The 25,430-nt window shown below is 47.5% G+C and overlaps 1 protein-coding gene across 10 annotated transcripts; it reads right to left on the bottom strand.

The window, feature by feature from the left end:
- Positions 1-920: 920 nt before the first annotated feature.
- Positions 921-24,539, bottom strand: RAB9A (RAB9A, member RAS oncogene family). Of its 10 annotated transcripts, none has more exons than XR_006711009.1 (5): positions 24,336-24,539; positions 8,525-8,617; positions 8,022-8,049; positions 7,402-7,528; positions 921-2,030 (listed from the first exon to the last, which is right to left on the bottom strand). XR_006711009.1 is itself a non-coding variant. In XM_045472265.1 (5 exons), the coding sequence occupies exon 5, from the start codon at positions 1,997-1,999 to the stop codon at positions 1,394-1,396; it is 606 nt and encodes a 201-aa protein (XP_045328221.1). In that variant the 5' UTR covers positions 2,000-2,030; positions 7,568-7,598; positions 8,022-8,049; positions 8,525-8,617; positions 24,336-24,508; the 3' UTR covers positions 921-1,393. The 10 variants fall into 10 exon arrangements, 7 of the variants coding, with proteins under 7 accessions (XP_045328221.1, XP_045328220.1, XP_045328218.1 ...); XM_045472265.1 differs by lacking the exon at positions 7,402-7,528 and adding an exon at positions 7,568-7,598 and having other exon boundaries at positions 24,336-24,508; XM_045472264.1 differs by lacking the exon at positions 8,022-8,049 and adding an exon at positions 20,521-20,610 and having other exon boundaries at positions 24,336-24,507.
- Positions 24,540-25,430: the final 891 nt, after the last annotated feature.

The raw sequence follows: 25,430 nt of genomic DNA, 5'->3' as shown, positions 1-25,430 counted from the left end.
TGAGACAGAGTGGGAGCAAGGGAGGGACAGAGAGGGAGACACAGAATCCGAAGCAGGCTTCAGGCTGTGAGCTGTCAGCACAGAGCCCAACGTGGGGTTCAAACTCATGAACCAGGAGTTCGTGACCTGAGCCCAAATCAGGGCGCTTAACCAACTAGGCCACCCAACTAGGCCACCCAGGCACCCGGGGCGGCGGGGAGAGGTGGGGGGAGGGAATGCATTTTTTATAGATTAAAAAAAAACTACAACTCTAACCTGAGAACATTATCCCCCCAAACTCAACGTGTTAAAATGTTTTGCTTAGAGCCAATTTGTTAGGAAATTAGACTTTCAAAAGCTTAGCTTACTGAATGATGATGGTAACGCTTTTTCAGTGGCTCCCAATGAGTAGCGCACGACAGCCCTGCCCAGGCAGGTCCCCTGATGACCCCCAGCGGGTGGAGTTGGCCTCCGGAGGACGACAGAGGCAAAAACGGCGCAGCATATGAACTTTATCCACGGAAGACTGCGAGCCGCTCGATCAGTAAGTCCGAGGATGAAAAAAATCTCCTTGAGAGCAAATCCCTACACAACGTTCAATGATGGAGAAGGCACTAAATACGCGACCAAACAAAAGATGTCTTCATTTACCCTCACACAAAGGACAAACAAGCCTTAGGATTTCCTCCAAGAGTGACAAAGTGCGCTTCTGTGTTGGGGTGGGGTTGGGGGCACACATGTGGCACGCAAATGACGAGTGGTTGGTTACCAGTGAGCCCGACTGTGATGTGGAGAAGGAACATGTGAAACACTTAATTAACCATTACTGAGCTAGATGTTAACTGACTTGGATTTAAATAAAATGTAAAAAATAATAAAAATATGAACACCTCAGTGATTTTAAAGAGAATGAAGAAGTCATGAAATAACTGCAACACAAATGCATTTGATTTTCATCTTTAATACTGAACATTATTGCTTTAGGGAATATTTCTCCCTCAACCAGGAATTGACTGCTAATTACATAAAATATACACATAAAAAAGTAGTTCTCCATTTTCCCAGGGGGGGGAAAAAAACACCAGTAACTTCTAGAATATTCAAGTGTTTTGTTTTAATCATAATTAAAGTCTCGATCATCTCATTTATTAGCTCTGTAACTTACGTATTTAAATTAAACGTTATTAGACAACCATTACCAATTACAAGTGTAAGGTGCCACTACTGAGTAAATTGATTCTTCCAGGAGTGGATGGATCGATCCCTCCTCCCACCCACTAACGAGGCAGCAACATGGTTAGTTTAATTTTGTAAGTGGATGGTCCGTTGCTGCAAACGCTAATTCTCGTCCCCAGCCCGTGTTTTCGTGTACGTGCGGGAGTTGGTTACACCACACGGGCGACCTCCCGAACGATCAACAGCAGGACGAGCTAGGCTTGGGCTTGCGGTGCAGACTGACGGTGTCGGTCTGGATCAGGTGGTCTGACCTATCCTCGGTAGCAAGCACTCTTCGAACTGCTTCCTCAAAGGCTGCCGCGACATTCGTGGCATCTTTTGCACTTGTTTCAAAGTAAGGATAGTCGCCGTTGTCCTTGCACCAGGCTTGGGCTTCCTCAGTGGACACCTGCCGTTCGCTTATGTCAACCTTGTTACCCAAAATCACAAAAGGAAAGCTTTCGGGCTCTTTCACGTCTGCGTAGTAGATGAATTCTTTCTTCCAGTTACTCAAGTTCTGGAAGCTTTGAGAATCATCGACACTAAAAGTGAGCAGGCAACAGTCAGAACCTCGGTAAAACGGCGTCCTCAGGCTTCTGAATCGCTCTTGACCGGCCGTGTCCCAAATCTGCATGGTAACAAAATGTCCATCCACCTCCAAATCTTTATTTAAAAATTCCACGCCTATTGTATGGAAGAGCTGGGTATCAAATTTATTGGTCACATATCTGTTCATCAGAGAGCTCTTCCCAACTCCACCATCTCCAAGGAGAATCACTTTAAAAAGCGACGATTTTCCTGCCATTATGACTCTCAAGATCTTTGACTTTAGAACCCTGTAAAATAAAAAGGCACCATTACATTCCTTCCGACCCGCACGTTGCCACGCACGAGCGGACAGATGTCCGCGTGAGGGAAACAGAACGCAGAGTCCCCGCTCCTTTCTGCACGGAAAGTCATCGGGTGGCAAGAGCGGTCACGTACTGAGCGCTCAAGCGCGGACCAGGCACAGCCCTACTGCCGCTCCCCACGGCGGTGAGGACTCGTTCTTCCCCGCCCTCTCAGGTCGCAGCTGACCGAGGCGGGCACTCGAAGCCAACGGCCACCCCGAAGACCTTGCTCTCAACCATTCCCCTCTCCTCACTTTAAGCCCTGCCACCGCGTGTTAGATGCAGGAGGAGACCGAAGCAGGCAGGTGTCCGTGACAACTTCCAAGGGGCCCTCTGCTGGCACAGTGACGGTTTTGCCGATGGCTTTCGTCTTGTGCCAGGGGTTTCCTCAATGACCTCCCCTTTCTCTCTTCCAGTGCTATCAACCATAGAAGCCAGTAACCAGGAAACCAGAGACAGAAGCGGACTGATCTGGCTGTGAACAAAAATAAGCCATCGACCGAGTAAATGGATTCCATTCTCTTCGTTAGGAACGCTGTTTGGAGTTTGCTAACATTAATGTCAGCAGGAATGTTTTTAAGTTTTTTATTTTGAGAGAGACAGAGACGGTGCAAGTGGGGGAAGGGCAGAGAGAGAGGGAGAAAGAGAGAATCCCAAGCAGGCTCCTTGTTGCCAGCCAAGAGCCTGACGCAGGGCTCGAACTCACGAAACTGTGAGTCTAAGATCATGACCTGACCCAAAACCAAGAGTTGGACGCTTAACTGACTGAGCCACTCAGGCACCCCAGCAGCAATGGAATTTTTTTTGGAGAGAGAGAGAGAGAGAGAGAGAGAAGGTGTAAGTGAGCAAGAGGCAGAGAAAAAGGGAGAGGGAGAGAGAGAGAATCCCACGAAGGGCAGAGAGAGAAAGAGAGACAGAGGGGAGAAGGGAGGGAGAGAGAGACAGAGGGGGAGAGAGAGACAGCGGGGCTCGAGCTCACCCAATGTGGGACTCGAATGCATGAACCGTGAGATCATGACCTGAGCCAGTCAGATGTTCAATGAGTGAGCCACCCAGGCGCCCTGGAATTTTTTAACTTTTTTTATTTATTTGTTTTGAGAGAGAGGGAGAGAAAGAACGAGCTAGGGAGAGGGAGAGGGAGAATCCAATGCAGGCTCCACGCTGTCAACAAGGAGAGTGACACACGGCTCGATCCCATGAACCATGAGTTCATGACCTGAGTTGAAATCAAGAGATGCTTATATGCTAATTTGGATATAAATTAAAAAAATAAAATTAATACATAAAAAAAGAGACACTTAACCGACTGAGGCACCCAGGCGCCCGCAGCAATAGAATTTTTAATAGCATATCGTCATCTAGCACATTCTGCCCACAAGACTCATTTGGGCAGTTCCAATTCCTAATAAATGTGAACCTGGGCTGCCACTCATGTGTTCTGAGAGGGAATGAAATAAACCTTAGACAAAAATGTGGTGCTCTGCACACCCTTCTGGGGAAGCCCAGGTTCAGGACTAAAGCTCTCCCAGCAGCCTGTGTGGGGTAGGATTTCAGATGCCCATTTCCAGATGGCTACTTTTTTTAAATTTTTTTTTTAACATTTATTCATTTTTTGAGAGACAGAGTGTGACACAGAGTATGAGCGGGAGACGGGAAGAAAGAGAGGGAGACACAGAATCTGAAGCAGGCTCCAGGCTCTGAGCTGTCAGCAGAGCCCGACGTGGGGCCCGAACTCACGAACCGTGAGATCATGACCTGAGCCGAAGTCGGATGCTCAACTGACTGAACCACCCAGGCGCCCCTACAGATGGCTACTTTTTTTTTTTTTTTTTCCAACGTTTATTTATTTTTGGGACAGAGAGAGACAGAGCATGAACGGGGGAGGGGCAGAGAGAGAGGGAGACACAGAATCGGAAACAGGCTCCAGGCTCTAAGCCATCAGCCCAGGGCCTGACGCGGGGCTCGAACTCACGGACCGCGAGATCGTGACCTGGCTGAAGTCGGACGCTTAACCGACTGCGCCACCCAGGCGCCCACAGATGGCTACTTTTAAGTGCTGCCAGAAGCACTGTTCCTATTAAGGGCTGTTTTCATTCTTTATTATGGAAAATTTCAAACATACACAAAATTTCTGAATAATGAGAATATAAATGAAACTCTGTGGATCCTAAACCTAGCTTCACCAATTATCAACTTATGGCAAATACTGTTTCTTCCAAAACTCCCCATTCTCCCTTCTCCCCAGTGATTTTAAATCAAATTATATCATTTAATCTGTAAATATTTTACTATTACATAGATTTTAAGTATATATATATATTTTTTTTTTAATTTTTTTTTTAACGTTTATTTATTTTTGAGACAGAGAGAGAGACACAGCATGAACGGGGGAGGGGCAGAGAGAGAGGGAGACACAGAATCGGAAGCAGGCTCCAGGCTCTGAGCCATCAGCCCAGAGCCCGACGTGGGGCTCGAACTCGCGGACCGGGAGATCGTGACCTGAGCTGAAGTCGGACGCTCAACCGACTGAGCCACCCAGGCGCCCCGTATATATATATATTTTTAATGTTTATTTCTTTTTGAGAGAGAGAGATAGAGAACAAGCAGGGGAGGGGTAGAGAGAGGGGGGACAGAGGATCGGAAGCAGGCTCTGTGCTGACAGCAGCAAGCCAGATGCAGGGCTCGAACTCACGAACCGCGAGATCATGACCTGAGCCGGAGTCTGATGCTCAACCAACCGAGCCACCCAGGTGCCCCGTGGCTTTTAAGTATATTAAAATTTGTAAAAGAAGACCACCTATGAAGCAGCACTAACAAATCTTCTCCCATCTGCACCATCCAGTACGGCAGCCACTAGCCACATGTGGCCACTGAGCACTTGCCGTGTAGCTGAAAGGAATGAGGAACTGAATTTTAATTTTTTTAAATTTTTTATTAAAAAAAATTTTTAATTGTTTATTTTTGGAGGGGGGAGAGGGAGAGAGGGAGAGGGGAGAGGGGGAGAGGGGGAGGGGGAGAGGGGGAGAGGGGGAGGGGAGGGAGAGGAGGGAGAGGGGGGAGAGGGGGAAGGGAGAGGGGGAGAGGGGGAAAGGGGGGAGAGAGGAGGAGAGGGGGAGAGGGATGGGGAGGGGGAGGGGAGAGAGGGACGGGGGAGGGGGAGAGAGGGAGGGGGAGAGGGGAGGAGAGGGGGGGAGAGGGAGAGGGGAGGAGAGGGGGGGAGAGGGAGAGGGGAAAGAGGGAGACCAAATCTAAAGCAGGCTCCAGGCTCTGAGCCGTCAGCACAGAGCCCAACGTGGGGCTCAAACTCACGAACCGTGAGATCACGAACTGAACCGAAGTCACACGCCCAACCGACTGAGCCACCGAGGTGCCCCGAATTTTAATTTTTTTTTTAAATTGTAACTGATTTGAATAGCCACATTTAAAGACACAATGACTGTAGTGGCCAGTACAGTTCTGGAGCAAAAATGGTCACTAACATGAAAGTGGATACTGGGAATCCCTCAATGGGAAGGTAATGAAGACATGAACGATAATGGTTAAACTGACTAGGATGAATCTGCAAAATCAGTGCAGTAAACATTATCTGGCTATCTCCTGGTTATGTGCAAATGTGAGCCGGTATTATGAAATTAAACGCTTCCTGTAATGTGTAAGAATTCTGCGCTCCCAACTACATGTTACACGATTCTGGTAAAACCTGTAGCAACCTGTCCCTCTTACTGGTTCTTTTACATTTCTACTAATTACCACTACAACTGATACAATTTAAACCGGCCAACAAAACTGTGAGGCAATCGAAGTACATACCTCTTGGAGACGGTTTTGACTTCAAAGGATCACTCTGCTCAAGGCTCAAACTAGGTTGGTGTTAGAGGGGAAACTGAGACAGTCTCAAGGCCCGCCACCCACGCCCCCACCCCCGACACATGTATAAATCGGTCCCTTGGCTTAATTCTTTGCAATCCTGCCTAAACAGTTTCGATTTATAGAAAAAAGACTAACAAAACCAAAAATGCACACCAGCTATTCTGACATGGGGAAAGCGTTGGGCTAATGCCACATCCTTAACATTCCTCGGTGGTTCTCCAGACATTCGGATCGGAGTCCAACTTCTTTTTTTTTTTTTTTTTTTTTTTTTTAATTTTTTTTTTTTTTCAACGTTTATTTATTTTTGGGACAGAGAGAGACAGAGCATGAACGGGGGAGGGGCAGAGAGAGAGGGAGACACAGAATCGGAAACAGGCTCCAGGCTCTGAGCCATCAGCCCAGAGCCCGACGCGGGGCTCGAACTCGGAGTCCAACTTCTAAGACAAGACACCTAGCCTGGCTCCCCATCTTTGGCTTCAGTCATCTGGAAACACACGGTCGGGTGGAACTGAAATTCCATTCCACTCGCTCGGCTCCCAGGCTCTCCCTTGCCTCTCGCCCCGGCTCACGCTGCTTCCTCTGCTGGTGACCCTGCCCCACTTCACCCCAACCACCTCGGAACCACGCGGCACCGCCACCACCTACACTGGGAACCTTCCCCGGAGGCCCCCATCCCGACCGAGGTTGTTCCTTTCACAAGATTTCCAAGGTACGTGAACACAAAAGTCCCATGCTGTGGTATGAGGACGTAAGAGATGTGCGTGATTCCCAAAGACCATTCATCCCAGTATTCGAGTAAGTCTCCAATTATCTTACCAGACACAAAGTTTTACCGCACGGCATTCATTGAATTGTTAGGATCTCCACATCGAATTATAAACCAGACGGTGCAATCTAACAACCTCCACCCCGGTGACCGGTTGCATGTATCTACCAAATTAAGCCTTAGAAATTCCTTGCGATTTGCCATTTATCATTTTATCAGGATACTCTGACACAGTTCTTTTCTTTTTTGGTAATAATGTAGGATCTCCTAGTTTGTGCCATTACTCTGATTAAACAAATTTGGGGGATGCTGGACCCACGCACCAGGAAGGAGGGTACGATTCTGTACATTTCCCACGTATGATTTGGGGCCTCCTGGACATCCTATTTGCAAGTATGCTGGCATTCGCTAAAACAACTAAGCTATATACAGCCATTTCTGATTCTCACTGTACAGTTGTCTACAGGCATACACGTGATACAGATAATTATATAAACTATCTTCTTTCCCATTGAATCGAACAAAAGCTAGCTTCAGACAAGCTACACAAGAACATAACCATAATTGGCTTACAGACCCTAAAACTGTCCCTTTTCTTTTCCAAAAATAGTAAAATGCTTTGAAACTTCAGTATAAGCTGAATGAATAAAGGTATACTGTTATGTTATTTTCAGAACTCACCTGAAAATGTAATGTGAAGTCTTATTTATACGTCCCAGTTTGGAATGACTGCCCCAGGGCAATAATAATAATCCTCACCAAGGTTAAAACATGACTTTAACAATTCAGCTAAATTCGATAAAGAAACCTGAATAAGAAAGCATATTACATAGGTCATAAATGTTACCTTAATTGTTCAGTTCAAGCAGCATCATTATCTGCAAAGAAAAAATTAGGAAGCTCACCTTAGCAATGCACTTTCAATTTGCTTTCATAGTTTTAAGAGTAAAAACAAAAACTAAAATGTAAATAAATATCTGGCTGTATTAGCAGCTAGATTCTTCATTTAAAAGGAAGACCAGCAGTGGGGTGCCTGGGTGGCTCAGTCGATTAGGCGTCTGACTTCGGCTCAGGTCATGATCTCACGGCTTGTGAGTTCGAGCCCCGCGTCGGGCTCTGTGCTGACAGCTCGGAGCCTGGAGCCTGCTTCAGATTCTGTGTCTCCCTCTCTCTCTACCCCTCCCGGCTCGCACTGTCTCTCTCTCTCTCCAAAATAAATAAACATAAAAAGAATTTTTTAAAGAGCCTACATCTAACTAAAATAAAATAAAATATAAAATAAAATAAAAGGAAAACCACACCTGAAAGCTGTCCATGACCTTTCTCAGCCTAAAAAAAAAAATCCTAGAATCAATATTACACTTTAATCATCATTCTTTCAAGAAGTTTTTTGCCTACCCACCCTTCTTTTCAAAGTTTCACACTCAGACAACTATAAAATTTTATTAGGATGAAAATGTAAAATACTTCACTCATTCTTCAAAACTTGCCCAAATTTTGAGGGGCCTAGAATATAACCCTATTTCAAAGAATTAAATAAACTGAGCACAAACAAGGGGAAAAAAAGGGTCTTGAGGGGGAGGCGCACCAATGCGACACAGGCAATGCTGGGCTAAGGCTAAGGCAGCGCATTGTCCAGAAGCTTCTGGACAGCCAAGGCAGAGGGGAAAACTTTCCCGCGACAGAATCTAGCCCACCGTCAGAACGGAGAACAGTTCCTGGCACAGAGGCCAAGGGTACACACCCCGAGCCAAGCTACGTGACCTCCTGAAGCTCACGGGACAATGGCCACAACAGTACCCACCTCCTAGGACCGTTGGGAAGAGTCACTGGGACATGGACAAGGGAAAGGCGTTTCACCAAAGTGCCAGGCTCATGATAGGAGCGCAGGAAGTTTCTGTGGAACAAACACAAGAAGAAGTCTTCACAGGCGGTTTTAAGGAAAGGTTGGTTTCTTTCACGACCATCTCTCACATCAAAATGCACTAAGAGCCCCGGGCAGAACAAATAAAGAGGATTATGCAGGCAAACACGAGGAAGCCCTAGAGACCAAATTCAATGTGAAGGTTTCGGAGTGACGGCCTGCCTATGTGAAGCTGGGCTAGCGCACCAGCCTCTCTTGATCTAAACCAAAAGTTTTACACCCCCCACACACATCTTTTTTAAGCACGGGGCATCTTTGTGGAACTTACAGACAGCAGCTCGTAACTTATAAATGCCATCAACAAATAAATGAAACTCTACAAAATGCTGACATCTGGGGTTCAAGATACAATAACGACAGCAACAACAAGCACAACAGCTAACACGGACGAAGCCCGTAAGCCATTTACTCCGCTTCACTGCATCCATTCTCAAGTGTCTCCCTATGCCTACATCACAGAATAGGACACCGACTCAGAGAGGTCTGTGACCTTGCTTGAGGTCACACAGGTAGGAAAAGGTGGGGAGGGAGATCTCAAGGCAGCTGACTTACTCACCCCTTAGGTACAGCTGCCTTTGCAGTTATTTGCGAGGGTTTCCTGTTAGCTGTTGGAATGTTAGCTGCAGGTGGAATGAAAATAAGCAGCTGCAGAGCTAAGGGTCTTTCACCTGTTTGCTTTATTTCAACAGCTGCACAAAAACAAGTTAACCTGGGCGCGGCGGGGCGGGAGGGTTGTCAGTCGGTTGAGCGTCCCTCTTGATTTTGGCTCAGGTCATGATCTCATGGGGTTCATGGGATCGAGCCCCGTGTCGGGTTCCGTGCTGACGGCGTGGAGCCCGCTTGGGATTCTCTCCCTCCCTCTCCGCCCCTCCCCCGCCCCCACACGTGCACACTCTCAAAATAAATAAACCTTAGAACAAAACAGGTTAACCTGACAGACTAGGAGTATTCAATCCATTAGCATGTGATATAAATAAAGCGCATCTAACCGTGGCTAAGTTTTAACAGAGTTTCAGTAGTTTAATCATGTTTTGAATGACATGTCTGCAGAACTCTGAAGCATCTCCCCAGAAGTTCCATGGAACGAGCGGGAAAGCAGTTTTTCAGCAAGCACTTAGTGGGGCCTCCCGCATGCCAGACACTGAGGATGGGGCCACACCTAGTCACTGCCTTGTGCAACCTGGGGTTGGGGGAAGTGACAGCCTGCACGCAAACCCGTATGCGTTACAACGTGGCAAGACCCACAAATGAAAGGTACGCGGTAGACAGTGCAACTGTTCCTCCTCAACCAAAAACCGAAGCACAGCTTAGACAGTGTGGGGGGTTCTGCCCAGAGTCCCCCTCGGTGAGGGGCACACGCCGTGTGCACACCTGTGGCTCCCTCAGGGCCAGGCCCCACGTGTGACATGTCAGGGGGCCACACGTGATCCCAGGCGCTGGGGGACTTCATTTCCATACACCACCATTCTGTGATGCCGCCAGCTGCGTCGCCCGCTGCTCAGAGACTCAAGGCCAGAGGGAAACTGGTGTGTTCAAGTGCGTTAGAACCTCCCCGCCAGTTTCCAGGGTGAGCTCTTCCTGAGCCACGTCTCAGTGATCGTTTTGGCCACATGCTGGTCCTCAGAGCGCAGCCTCACCACGCTCTGATTCTGCCGCAGGGGGATCTGATCCAGGGTAAATGGGTCTGATCACAGGCTAAGCTCAGCAGCAGGAGGAGAAAACTTCAGAAAGGTGGAGGGGGCCACGGGACCGAGGCAGCCTGGCCCAGCGGCTTCAGGCAGGGCCTGGGAAGGGTTTCTGCCGCCACCCTCACAACGACGACAGCACCGAGACAGCTCCGGCAGCGGGCCACCTGATGGGACATGGAGTCCACAAAGGTAAGTGGCTGAGGGGAGGGGAAGAGGACGGCCTCGGGTAGAGCTTCAGTGGATGCCCTTAGATCCCTCGACTACCGATGGCACCGGCCGGCTCTGGGGCTGCAAACTGGCTTTCGTGCCTTGCGGGGGATCCTGTAGCAAAACGTTCACACCGAGGCTTTGCGCCTCACCTCGCTCCCTCTGAACTCTTCCTCTTGCTCCTTAAGTCGTGCTCACCCCTGTAGATGCAGCTCATCCCCCACCGAAGCCGCCTCCCCCACATTCCTAAGACCCTGCACAAACCTCCAAGTGCAGAGGTAACGATGCTGAGATCGCCATGCCCACATGCCTAATAAAAAGGAATCACACTCTCTAAAACGGTTCGGTTTTGTGGAAACGCATTATACCATCATAAAAATGCCCATACTTTCCCCCGAGTTATCAATTTTCTCAACTATAGCAAAAAATATATCCCTATACTCTTCTCAAATCATCTCAAAAAGAAAAAAAAACTTGCAAAAATGTGAACGGTACGGCAAATGCCGATGCCCTAAACGCCTAACTGGGGGTGTCCTGCAGCCCCGAGGAAGCACGGGGACGCGGGACGGTTCGAAACGGGCTACTGCCGAGAGAGAAAATAGCACGCGCACCGCCATCACACCATATAGAAGCTTACAGTTTATATGAAAGTCTGCAAGAAAACCCAGACCATCAATACTGAGTTCAAGCTTCAAAGTTTCGATTTGATTGCAAAGTCACTTTTTTTAATCAAAAGTGTCTTTTTAAAGCTTCATTTTCCCTTAAAGCCTAACCTTGTATGCTGCGATTAAAATGAAACGGAAATCATTTTCTTTTAAATTTTCTTCAAATACTGCTATCCACCAGACCTCAAGTACAATGGCTTCCTAAATTTTTCTGTAATTCAGGTTATATTAAAAAATAACTCGATGACACAAAAAACAAAAGGAAAAAAGATAAACTGAACTTCACCAAAATTAAACTTTTTAATTTTTTTTTAAAGCAGGCTTTATGACCAGCGTGGAGCCCAAAACAGGGCTTGAACTCATGACCATGAGGTCAAGACCTGAACTGACATCATGAGTCAGGCGCTTAACTGACTGAGCCACCCAGGCACCCCTCAAAATTTAACATTTTTGTGCTTCAAAGGACACTATCCAGAAAGTGAAGACAACCCACAGAATGGGAGAAAACATTTGCAAACCACGTACCTTATAAGAGACTTGTATCCAGAATATATAAAGAACTCTTACAACTCATCAATAAAAAAAAAAAAAAAAAAAAAAAAAAAAAATTTTTTTTTAAATGGGCAAAAAACGGTCAACATCATTAGCCAGTAGGGAAATGCCAATCAAAACTACAATGAGACATCACTTCATACCACCAGGATGGCCACAATGAAAGAGACAGACAATAACAAGTGTTGAGGAGGAGGATGTGGAGGAACTGGAACCCTCATACACGGCTGGTGGGAACGTAAAATGGTGCAATAATGGAAAACAGACCAGCAGTTCCTCAAAAAGTTAAACATAAAGTGGGGCACCTGGGTGGCTCAGTCAGTTGAGCATCCGACTTCGGTTCGGGTCATGATCTAGTAGTTCAAGAGTTCGAGCCCCACCTCCGGCTCTGTGCGGACAGCTCGGAGCCTGGAGCCTGCTTCAGGGTCTGTGTCTCCCTCTCTCTCTGCCCCTCCCCTGCTCGTGAAATGAAAACATAGTCCACACCAAGACCTGTACATGAAGGTTCACAGCAACATTATTCATAATAGCCAAAAAGTGGAAACCATTCAAATGGCCCTCAACTGAATGGATAATCAAGTGTGGTGTATCCATGCAATGCAAGATTAACCAGCCATAAAAATGAAGTACTGATACAGACAACAATGTGGATGAACCTCAAAAACATTATAATAAGTGAAAGAAGCCAGACACAAAAGGCCTCGTATTACATGATTCCATTTATATGTCACGTTCACAATAGGTAAATCCATGGACAGAAAGCAGATTCGTGGTTCCAGGAAATGGGAGTGGAGAGGTAAATGGGGAGTGACTGCTAATGGTACGGGGATTCTTTTTTTTTTTTTTTTTTGGGGGGGTGGGGTGGATATCCCGGAATTAGTGGTGAGAGCTGCACAAGTTTGTGAATATACTAAAAGCCAATGAATTGTATACATTAAAAGGGTAAATTGTATGCTATGTGAGTTATATCTAAAGAATAGTTAACTAGAATTTAAATAAGAATTTGGAAGAAAAAAAAAACTATAGTATTCATATGGCCTAAGAATTAGCAATAAGACCCTAAAATCAGATTTATGCAAAGCCACAAAGGATCTCTTTGTCCCTTCAGCAGTGTCCTTTTAAAGAAACCAGTTATGCACACAATAGGTCCCTTAGGGCTACAATACCATGTACTGGCACAAACACACTTATATACAGCACACATTACTCTGAATGGGAAAATGGAGAAGTAGGTCATGGCAGGAAAGAAAATGAACCATGTTTTTGGAAGAGCCCTCAAAACTAAAGGTAAAAAGAGAGCTTTGTATGTCAACCCTTTTCTTTTTACAACACGATTTTTCCCATTTTTCTGCTGCGTACTTTCTTATCTTAACTGTCAGTTGTTTATTAAGGGCAGTTTATCGGCAGTACCATTTTCGCTGGCCTGTCCCAACCCCTTGCTGGTTTCCGAAGCCATATACTACAATAAGGGGGGGGGGGGGGGGGGGAGGGTCAGATCCGAGCCCGGAGAATATCTAAATCTCCACTAGGAATGCCTGCAGGGATTAAAGGCAGACATGTTTTTTATTGTTTGTAGATCTAACTGCTTCCATTCTAAACAGATAACTAACCCCATTTATTTCCTCATTATTATTATTAAATAAAGGTTTTGAGCATGGCATCCACAGTGCCATCCAACCTCACTTACAAGCATGTCCCAGTTATATCCCTACAAGTCACTGTCCCCACACCCTTCAGAGGCATTTGCGGTTTACCTTGCCTGGGAGTTCCCTCCCTACACCTACAGAGCTATGAAAATCCTAGTCACGCAAAGGCTTCGTTCAGATCACCTCACCCAAAAAGCCCGCTGTGGCCCCAAAAGCCTAATGGTTCTCTTCGCCATCCCCACCGGATTACAGCTTTCACTCACACCCTAACCACGGTCAGTCGCATATCTGTCTCTTTCCTAACTACAAACTCAACTCCCTGGGAGGGACACACAACACCTAATTCCATCCATTCATTTGTCCTTTCTTGGTTCTGCAACATCTCGTACAAAACTTTACATCGGGTGAGGTAGCAAATAAAGGCAAAATCGAGAACAAAGAATAAATTACTTCCTCCTTTATTCTCGTTATTCTATTCTTATTCTTCTAATCGTACTTTCCACACTTAACAATTCTTTGTTTCTCTATTCAATCAGTTCTTCCCCCATTCTATTTTTGAAGTCTGTTACACTGTGTGGGAAGGGACCAAAAAATTGATTCTTACTTGCAAGTCTAACAAAAACGCCACTTTAAAATAAGTACTTCTGACTGCAACAGGGAGCTGGTGAACATTAAAAAACAACGTCCCTCTAATAAGCGGCCAAAAGGAGAGTAGGCTGGGTTTGTGAACTGCTCTTCTCAAAATTTCAGATTTGGAACACATAACACATACTTTGTAACCTCTTGACTAGTTCTCACTTCCAAACACTCAAATTGAATTTATCACTCTTGGTTTAAATTTAGGAACATTTTTTTCCCCCTCAAACTCACACATTCCTTTTGCATTTACCCTGAATGTCCTACTTAGACACATACCACTTACTCTGAGGCTGAAAGGAACTAACCCAGGAAACAAAAGCACGGATGATCCCTGAATGATGTCTATTGTCGCTTAGAGCTGTGTTCATTTCCTTGTGGTTTAATATCGGTGTGACTCACTTAACAGCCTAATTAATCAGTTCCACTCTGTTCCCAGTCTTCCTGGGTTGTCTTGCTGAAATGCATGAGCAAGAAGCAAGCCAAGGAAGTCTCTAAGTCTAATGGGTGCTCTAGCTCTACAGCAACAGGTCGAGACACACGCACGCATGCACGCACACACACACACACGGAAGAATTAAGTAAAATACCATAGGAAGAGACCAACTTGGAGGCATAACTTGCCAACTGAAATAAATTACCTAGCCGACCACTGAGCCGACCACTGAGCCCAGAGAAAGCGAGAAGGAAAAAACTAAACCAAACTACACTATCACGATGCCAGAGCAGCACACCCTGTTCAAAGAACTCGTTTCAATAAGCACTCTTTTTTGAAGATAAGTCCTCTAAACTTCTAAGAAACATATACTCACAATTTTGTTTACAACAAGGCACCCCTGTAGTTAGCTATACAAACTAATCATGAACAGTGGTGGAGAGCGAGCGAGTGGAGGGGAAAGCGAGGTTAAGGAACAAGTCTTCTTAAACCATCCTGAGAACACAGAGCACCGCGGTCGGACGTAACTTTCTGCAACGGGAATATTCTAGAAGTGCACCATCTAATCTGGTGATCATCAAGCACACGTGGCTACTGACCGCTTGAAATGGGACCGGTCTGAGGAACTGAACTTGTCATTTTATTTCATTTTAATTGGTTTAAATTTAAATTGCTACATGAGTATTGGACAGTGTGGGTACAGAGTGCTTACTTGGGAGCCCATGAAGGAGCTGCAGGGGGAAAACGCACCTCCTAGAATGACACGTGAAAACAAGGATGAATGTGTGGACGCAAGCGTGTGCTTCGGCTTTTCTCCGGAAAGAGTACACAGGGTTTCATCTGATTGTTAAAGGATCTGGAACGATCAGTACATGTCCAGATCATTTGTGTGCGCTTTTACATTATATATATATATATATATATATATATATATGTATGTATCTCTCTGTATGTATATGTACCTATCTATAGATATATTAACATTTTTTTAAAGTAAACTCTACCCTCAGTGTGGGGCTCAAACTCACAACCCTGAGATCAAGAGTCACATGCTCTACTGACTGAGCCAGCCAGACACCCCCACATCATTTGTATATCATGTGTGATCCATTTGTGTAACTCCTAACACCCTCCAGACTTTCGTCTTTACTTGGCATCACCATTTCCCCATGCTCCCCCTCACCTGTGAGACTTTATTAATATTACACTTTGACCATGAACTATGACAGTTCAATGAACAGATTTACTCATGGGAAACTGTTAATCCTGGAAGTGAGGATTCTGTTTTGTTCTGTTCTGTTTAATGAGGTCCTGAAAAGGAACACGCGTAAATCAACCTGTAATAAGACACTGACCTGTGAAAGGCACTTAAAGGGCTTAATAATAAAGAAAAGAGTAGGGATAGTTGAAGGTTGCACTGTGAGGGGCAGAATTCAAAGACAAAGAAATGGATAAAGGTCACAAGATAGAAATACTGGAAATTCTGGCTAGGTATTTCCGGAAGGAGACTGCATTGTGAAAGAAATGAACTTCAATATGCATGTTAGAAAAATGCATTAAAGCAGCAAAACACAAATTAAATGTGATCTGCAATGATCTGCTGTAACTGAAGAGAACACTGACTGCCTCCTCAAGTCAGATAAGAAACCAGGGGTCTGTAATTTGGAGCAGAAAAGGGTAAGGGCTGGAGAACTCGCCTAGAAGCCCAGGGAAGAGTGAGTACACAAACAATGCCCACAAGACGTGAAGCCACAGCAAAGTAAAACTTCTTGGCTGTTGAGAAATTAAGTAAGAGGAACGGGGATTTCCCAAGATGTATTTCAAGAGGACAGCTATATGTCTAGCATGTAGGACTCAACTAGACTAGAGGCTCCCATTCTGCGGGGTAGTTGGCACCAGGTCAAAAGCAGAAGAAATGGAAGAGCACTGCAGGCGGCTTTCGGGAAAGTTCACTTCATCCCACTTCTCCATCAATCATGCCCCAGTTTGCCCCAACCAAGGTACTGAAGCGGACTTGGCTTACGAAAAGGCTCCCGAGCCCAAACTTACTCTGCCATCAGTATCTGTTTCACCTCTACACCTGACCGCCCCTCTACTCCGCTCCCCCCACACAGGCTGCCAACTTCTCCATCCCCATGAGTGGCAGCAGAAGTGACCAGAGACCTCCTAAATGCCAGTCCAAGGGCTTCTCCTCAGTCGTCACCCAAACGCCCTAAGGTACATGCAGCCCTAAAGCAAAGAGAAAAGTGCTTCTCTTAGGACTTGGTTATGCACGCTTCCAGAAAACACCTTCACGGTTGACCAGTATTCCCACAGGAAGCCCACCTAGTAAGCAGTGAATTCTCTCAGATGTAGCCACTTGTCTGGATGTACGTGACATAAAATCTCAAAGGGTACTCAAGACTTTGTTTTTAAACAAATAAGGGACCACAGGCCCAACTGGGAAAGGGTCTTAGGAAGTATCACACCTCTAGCTGGAGGCATAGGTGGAACCCGCAAGTGTTAACCAGGACTCCATTACTGCCTCTGTAAGGTCTACACAGCCTGGCAGTGACCTTGAAAATACTTCCTATTTAATGGTCCATAAAACGCCCCTTAGCTTTCTGCAACTTAGATGGCTCCCTCTTCCAACAAGCTCTTCAAGCAGGTACGTGGCAAGGCGGAAGCCCTTACCTCTTCCCAAACCACTTCTTCCCGTTATAAAACCCAGTGATTCCTGAAGTCCCCCTCCTCAGGACAAGAATTCCAACCCCTTTTATAGTATGTTCACCTGGTACGCTGATGGCAGTTCAAATTCAACATCTACAAAACCCAGCGAGTTATTTCCCCCACTTCGAAAAATCTCTTTCTTCTTTTGTCTTCTCCGTTCACCCACACAAGAAAGCGTCTACTTCCTCCCCACCTACCGCCACTGTCTTGTTTGCTCAAATAACAAATGCTACGACCATAATATCATTCGCCACCACTATTTACTGAGTATCTACTAGGTACCTGGCATACAGCACCTTCAAATCACCTGCAAGTTGATTTTTTTTATATCAATGTTTTATGTATCGATAAACACAAGTTCACAAAGATTAAGTAACCTCCCCCAGTCTACTTGAACGGGGCGGGTCTACCACGTGTTCCCTTCACTCCCACCGAATGACAGAAAACATCTAAAAGACATACTAATCCAAAAAGACAAGAGGGAACAACTGTAGACGAGAGCAATGAAATTGGGGTAGGAAGCAAATGTTCCAGTAAATGACAAACTGAAGAGGCAAGGAACCCTAACTGTGGGAGAAGCATCTAGCAATGAGAAAGCCCATTCCTGGGGCAGACTCCAAGAGGCACAGGCCGGAGAGAAGCACGCCGGCACTTGTGGACGCTTACCGAGACAGGCTGGCCGGGCTGGAAGCACAAGGGTTTATCCTGAAAGGCCGCAGAGCCCACGGCCACCCGCTCCACACCTGGCGGTTCCCTTCTCCACTAAAGAAACATGTGCAGCAGAAGATGGGGATAAAGGCATAGGGACGGGGGAAGGAGGGTCAAGGGACAGTCCGCATGGCAACAGGGGCAGGGCAGGCTCTTCTCAATTTCCACAGGAACCACCGAAGAGCTGAGTGTCTGCAAGGCACCACGCAAGCCGGCGCCCGAGGGGGTTCACGGTTTCCACGTTAGATCGGACATTCCGGTCGAGGACGCTGCTAGCTTTGCAAAGCTGGGTTTTCCAGGGCTGGTGTGATAAAATTCAAGTACTGCTCAAATATTAATGTGGAACAGGATATGAGGGTGGCAGCTGTTTGCTCCAAAACAACAACTCAGGAAACCTCACTTAAGAATACTAGTACTCAGGGGCACCTGGGCGGCTCAGGTCATAATCCTGCCGTTTGTGAGTTCGAGCCCTGCGTCGGGCTCTGTGCTGACGGCTCAGAGCCTGGAGGCTGCTTCAGATTCTGTCTCTCCCTCTCTCTCTGCCCCTCCCCCACTTGCTATCTGTCTGTCTCTCTCGCAAAAATAAATTAACATTTAAAACCTGAAATGAGAGGGGCGCCTGGGTGGCTCAGTCGGTTGAGCGTCCGACTTCAGCTCAGGTCATGATCTCACGGTCCGTGAGTTCCAGCCCCGCGTCGGGCTCTGTGCTGACGGCTCAGAGCCTGGAGCCTGTTTCGGATTCTGTGTCTGCCTCTCTCTCTGACCCTCCCCCGTTCATACTCTGTCTCTCTCGGTCTAAAAAATAAATACAAAACGTTAAAAAAAATTTTTTTAAAATTCAGATGAGAATACTAGAACTCATTCCAAATGTTCTGCATTCACCAACGTGTGGTCCTCAAGCAGTTCTTCCACTGTTCTGTTCTGACTTCCGACTAAACCAAGTAGGTATTTTCCAGTATGTCCATCCCATCACAGCACTGATGAAATACACACGCGTGAAACTGCACAGACCATAGCAGCCACCTAGCTGCACACGGCAGCCCAATGAGTTCTGACTTTCCTGAACCTGTTAACGTCATTTCAACACTCCTCTAAGTGTTCTACACAGCGAGTTCTGGAAAGAAATCTGTAAGGCTTTTTCCAGGCTTCTCGAACACTGATGATGCAACCACTCTTCCGAAAACTACGTTCTGAAAACCACCTTGGACTCTGTACCCAAAAACCGGGTCCAATTCACAAGAACTTGGAATTAAGACAGTCTAGTTTACATTGAACCGCCAGTTCAGTTTGTTGGCTCACACTGCTCCGCCGTCCCCCACACCTGGATAATGAATGTGGCCATGGAATGAAGACGTCAAGTTGTTCCACGCGGATTCTCCGGCCGCGGCCAAACAACAGCATGGACTCGTAAGGCACCGGGCCTTAGACGAAAGTGGCGTCTGTGTCCAGACTCGCCACCCTGAAACGAGCTGGCTTCAGTGAGGCCGGGATGTGAAACCTCGACTGCCTGTTTCATTTCTAGCTTTCTTTCAAAATACGAAGCCATGTGTCTCGCGCGGTCACCTTACTTACGCCCATTTACTTCTGGCTGTCCTCTCTATGTTCACCACAGGCAACAGGATTCTAAACCCTGAGTCCGCCGTGGTCACAAATTAACAAACAGTAACGGAAGAATACAGAATGTGGACATACCCAGAGTTCAACTTTCACAACTGTACCATATCAAGATTCACTTTGGGAACCAGATTTCTCTGCCCGCCCCCCCCCCCCCCCCCCCCCCCCCCGCAGGCCTCACCTCTCCCAGCAGGAGGCAGCCAGGCCTCCCCCACCTACTTACACAGCCGGGAGTCCCAGGCGGGAGTCCCAGGCCCCCCTCCCTCAGGCATCCTGACCTTACGTCTGCATCACAGCTTTCCAAACTCCCGGAGTTTTATGACTTCACACCCCACCCCCCAAATCGCCGAATAAATGTTCTCTCTTGATGACCTACTTAGTCACAAGCCCTGTTTTCCGGCCCTCGGTTTTGACTAACCAATTTATTACCTAGCTAGCTTTCAAGTGAGACGCGTTTCCCAAACACATGCACACTTCTATTTGCCTGATTTCCTCCTGCTGCTCAACTAGCAAATTGCCTGAAGCAGAACTACTTGGAAGCCAATCATTTGATGTCTCCACTCGGGTGTCATATAATCTCAGAGGTTATAAAAGCACAACCATCTCATTTTACGAAGAAAGAAATGGGGTGACCTAGCTTGGGCAGAGCGGCAGGCCAACTACAGATGGAGCAAGACTCGTCGGAGGCCGAATGGATGTTCTTCCTGCACCGATTCCTCTTGACCCTGCCCAGAATAAGACCCCTGCGATCAGGAAAGAACGCAGATCCCGGTGTTAGAGCCCATGTGATAGCAATCACTTTGAGGTGAACACTTCAGCATCCCCTCTGCCCCACTGGGGACAACTCCTGTTAAGAGGCAGAGAAATATACTAACAAAGAACACACTGTCCAGCAGCGCGGAGTCAAAAGCAAAGCTACGCACAAAAGACACATGCTGACTGCATGAATAACACTTTCACAGTGATTCCGAAAAGGAGAGCCCAGCCTGTGTGACTCCTCCTCTCAATCACTTACCCCCAGAGTTCACCCAGTAGTTACATCCACCACCAAAATGAAGAGGTATATACTGAAGGGCCCGGTCTTAGACGGGTATGGTGAAAATGGCTGGAAGACACCAGAAAGAAAACGATGCAAAAGCCATTTTAAAAAATGTCATCATTCCTTTCTTGATTTCAACGATAAAAACGCACATATAACTGTTGTCTACTAAGGCTAAATCTACGGCAGAATTTTATGCCCAACAAGAATGGCTTCTCGATTGGATTCTTGTAAATATTCACACGCGGTCAACCTAAAGACCTATCAAAAACGCATCAACTCTTCCCCATTTCATGTAGGTCCGCCCCACGATAAATGCCCTTCAGGTACCTGTGTGTGGGTGTGTAGCTATTTTGTTTGGTTTTTTTTTGACACCTAGCCCCACCCTCAGGAGCCCAGGCAATAAATTTTGTTCTAGGACAAAGTGAGAACCTGCTCTTACGCTTGTGATTAGACTGTAAGCTTCGCTGAGTTGGGCACTGCCTACTGCCCTTCATATCACCAGCACCTCCGTATCAGTGCCCGACAGATTGCCCATAAACAGACTGTTCACTGACAATTGCAGCAATACGGAAACCAAACCCCTCAGTCTGTTTCAACAGCTCTGAATTGTTCTCAAGTCCTTTTTGACACTTCTGCCTTAAAAAGAAAAGATTCTGCTATCAGAAATTATTTGCTCACAGGGCGCCTGGGTAGCTCAATCAGTTAAGCGTCGGACTCTTGTTATCAGCTCAGGTCGTGATCTCAGGGTTATGAGATAGAGCCCTGTGTAAGATACAACATGGAGCCTGCTTGTGACTCTCTCTTCCTGCCCCTCCCCCGCTTGCATACACACTCTCTCTCTTTCAACATAAATAAATAAACGTTTTTAAAAAAAGGGGGGGGTGGGGGTTGGGGCACTTGGGTGGCTCAGTGGGTTAAGCGTCTCACTCTTGGTTTCGCACTCAGGTTTGTGAGTTTGAGCCCCACATTGGGCTCCGTGATGACAGTGAGAAGCCTGCTTGGGATTCTCTCTCTCTCTCTCTCTCTCTCTCTCTCTCTCTCAAAAATAAACTAAAAAAAAAAAAAAAAAAAGAATATTTTAAAAAAGGGGGAGGGGGGCACTGGGTGGCTCAGTCGGTTAACCGTTTGATTTCAGCTCAGGTCATGATCTCACGGTTCGTAGGTTCGAGCCCTGCTTTGCCAGCTTCCAATTCTGTGTCTCCCTCTCTCTGCCCCTCCCCCACTCATGTGGGTGCGCGCTCTCTCCCCCGCCTCTAAATAAGTAAACATTAAAAAAATCTTTTAAAAAAGAAATTATTTGCTCACTCCTTAATCTTTCTTTTTTTTTTTTTTTAATTTTTTTTTCAATGTTTATTTATTTTTGGGACAGAGAGAGACAGAGCATGAACGGGGGAGGGGCAGAGAGAGAGGGAGACACAGAATCGGAAACAGGCTCCAGGCTCCGAGCCATCAGCCCAGAGCCCGACGCGGGGCTCGAACTCCCGGACCGCGAGATCGTGACCTGGCTGAAGTCGGACGCTTAACGGACTGCGCCACCCAGGCGCCCCATCACTCCTTAATCTTTCAAATGAATGAATAAGCCTCTTGGTCAAGGGAAATCTCTCCAAGTTCTCAAACCTTCCCTACTGCTCTTTCTTAAAATGACGAGGAGGTATCCTCAATAGGAAAATGACACTGCATTGGAAGAACTACAGAAGCGCTGGAACGTGAGCCCCAGGGTTACACAGACTGCTGCAAAGCAGGGTTTCTCACCCCTAGCACTAGTGACATTTGGGGCCAGACCACTGTGTCGCCAAGGGCTGTGCTACGCCCTGCAGGCCTCTGGGCAGCACCCGGGCCTGTACCCACTAGATGCCAGCCTCTCTCCCTCTCGGGGGAGAACCAAAAATGCCTCCAGGCACCGTCAAATGTCCCCTGGGGTTAGAACTCACTATGGCTGGCTTTGGATCTTGCCCTGCCCTCTCACTACCTGCGTGACCCGGGGAAACAGACCTAACCCTCCTCCACCTCCCAGCAAATTCATCAGTAAAATGGAGCTGACACCACAGAAACGTTGGGAGAATGAAATAAAATGAAGGACGAACACGATTTATACGCACATAACATTCAGTGCCAGAGTGACTGCCTGAGCAATGGTAAGAAATGAGGGGAGGCTAAAAATCAGCTTCTAGAACCAAAGGAACTTGGCCTCAGGCCTCCAGAGTACTGTAGCCCCCATGGGAGGAGTGGCGGGGTTAGGAAGAAACGGAAGAGACAATCGAGGATGGAAAAGAGGAAGGGCACTAAACTATTTCCCCAACTTCCAAGGGAGTCGAGGCCAACGACGCTCTTAGTTTTTCTCTGATCTACTCTCTGACCTCACAAACGACAAACCCCAAATATCCCCAAATCAGAACACTCTCCAAAATAAGTCACCAAGCCAGAAAGTGTTTCGTATAAAGCAAGAGGCATTTACTTCGGTGTCTGCACAGAAATACTGAAAGCACCCAGCGTCTTCGCTTTGGGAATCTACAGACCATAGGGAGAGTTACAGACAAGTCGCGATGATCAATTTCAACAGAAGCTTCTGAAAGAGAAACTACGCACACCCTTCTTAAAAGTCCCCGATTGAACAGTTCTCCGTTTCCTTCATCTCTACAGTTTGGCTCCACGGAACAGTTTTTGAGATCACAGACAAGTTAGGGATTTTCCATCACGACGGGACCAGAGACAGACAAACGTGTGAAAACAGTTTCTTTTATTTGAAAAAAAGCAATCAAATGCTACTGATTTTTCTCGGGTCGCTGAAATATTATATAAAGAGCCCGTGGTCACATGACATTTTGGAAACTAGCAGAAAAGTCATTCCTCAAAGGAACCGTGGTCACGGGATGTATTGTCACTTAAAAGGAAAAACAACAACAAAAAGGCGACTAATACCTCCCCAACGATTTGGCCGGCGCTTTAAATTCTCATCTCGCCTCTCGACATACAAGGTTGGAAGAAAGGAACACGATTCTGAAACCTTAGCTTGGCGTCGCCATCAGATAACGCCCCAAACTGCCTCCAGCCCCTAGAAGTGGCTTTATAAACACTGCAAAGCCCTCACCGGACTGGTCTTAACAGCAGGGCAAATGTTCACCGAGGCAGCATGGCAGAGGTCGCCAAATCAAACCGCGCGAGCGCCTTTGCTTCGTCTACATTAATCCTTCGGGGGTACGGTTTGGTCTTGCGTGGCCTGGGGTGTGTGCACGGGTGTCCCCGAAGGGTCGGGGGAAAGGCTGGCGTTCTGTTGTGTGTCCCCCGAGGACTGGGCGTATTTCTCCGCGCTCGCGCGTCTCCCCACGGGTTGTGTGTGCGCCCGTCTCCACCACCCCCCCCCCCCGCCCGCCCACCCGGCCCCGGGTACGTGTGTACGTGTCTCTCTCCCTGGCTGTTTGGGTCTGTGTGCGCCCCGGGTGTTTGTGGATCGCTCTTGCCCCGGGTGTGTGTGCGTGTGTCCCCGTGCGTCTTCCAGATGTTTGCGCGTCTCTCCGTGGGTCCCCGCGCGCTAGGGTGTGTGTCCCTCTCCCCGGGTCGTGTGGGTGTGGGAACTCGTCTTTTCTCCTGCGTCAGTCCACTAGGAGCCAGGAGGCAAAAAGCCGTCCCCGTCCCGGGACCGACGCCCGCCCCGCGGCTCCGCTCAGCGCGCGCCCCAGCTGCCCGAGGGCCAGGCCGCACTCGGGGCGCACGGGCCCCCCCCCCCCGCCCCGGACCCTGACGCGGGCGCCCCCGGCCCCCGCCCCGAGGGGCGTCCGCGCTCCGCTCACCTCGTGGCCACGCAGAGGACGCCCGGGAGCTCGCGGCCGGCCCGTCCAGATGCAACGAGGAGGGAAAGTCGGGGACGGGAGGGCAGGAGGCGGCGGCGCTGCCCGGGTCCGACTCCGGCGGCTCACGTCCAGCACCAAGGGAACAACATGGCGGCGGGCCGGGGCGGGGCCCGGGGAGGCGGGGCTTCGAGGCCGCGGTACGCCCCGCCCTCACCTTCGCTCCCCGACCGCCTGTCCCCTGGCTCAACAGTGGTTTCCCCCGCCCCCCCTCCGGGATCGGCCGCTCCTCGTGTGCTCGGCTGCGTTCCAGCGAGAGAGGGCACGGAATCCTAGTTATCTTTAGAAGTTTACTAACGTGGGCATAAACAGATCGCATCAGCACAATCGGGCTTTTGTGATTACCATAAGAAAACGAGTGTGCAAACGGCTGGATGGAAAATGGAAACAGCTGTGATATTGTGGCCTAACAGGCATCGTTAAAATTAAATTTAAAACTTCTCCGTAATCTTGTTAAAATGCTGCCTCTGTTAGCTCTAAATATAAAGCAGCAGTGGGCAAAGGCTGTATTGGAAAAGCTTCTTCTCAGTTCCTCACTTTATATATGGAGTTGAGTGCATCGCTCTTATGATACATGTCCCTGGAGACCCGAGGGACCTTTCAGTGACCTCTCAATATATTTCGTGGGGTGGATTTAGTTTGTTTATATCGCAAGAGAAGGGCCTCACTTTTATGATTTGCTGGGCCCACAATCATGAAATAACCTCTGGCTTTTTAGGGAGTCACTTCCAGGTAAACGATCTAATGTAGTCTTTTCATTCAGCAGTAGAAAAAGTATATTTAGGAGAGTTTCTTGCAAGTATAAAACACAATTTTAGAATACCTGTGAAAATGTAATAAAGATTGAGTTCTAGATTGAGCTTAGATGAATTTTTCTTTTATTAAAAAAATCTATTTGGGGCACCTGGTTGGCTCAGTTGGTTGAGCGTCCCAACTCTTGATTTCAGCTCAGGTCATGATACAAGGGTCATGGGATTGAGCTTCATGGTGAGCATGGGGCCTACTTAAGATTCTCTCTCTCTCTCTCTCTCTCTCTCT

The sequence above is a fragment of the Leopardus geoffroyi genome, chromosome X, assembly GCF_018350155.1.
Source record: "Leopardus geoffroyi isolate Oge1 chromosome X, O.geoffroyi_Oge1_pat1.0, whole genome shotgun sequence".
Taxonomy (NCBI): Eukaryota; Metazoa; Chordata; class Mammalia; order Carnivora; family Felidae; genus Leopardus; species Leopardus geoffroyi.
This window is presented reverse-complemented; position numbering and strand designations above follow the sequence as displayed.

Coding starts and splice junctions, on each gene's coding strand:
- RAB9A (XM_045472266.1), bottom strand. CDS start 1,999: ATGGCAGGAAAATCGTCGCTTTTTAAAGTGATTCTCCTTGGAGATGGT.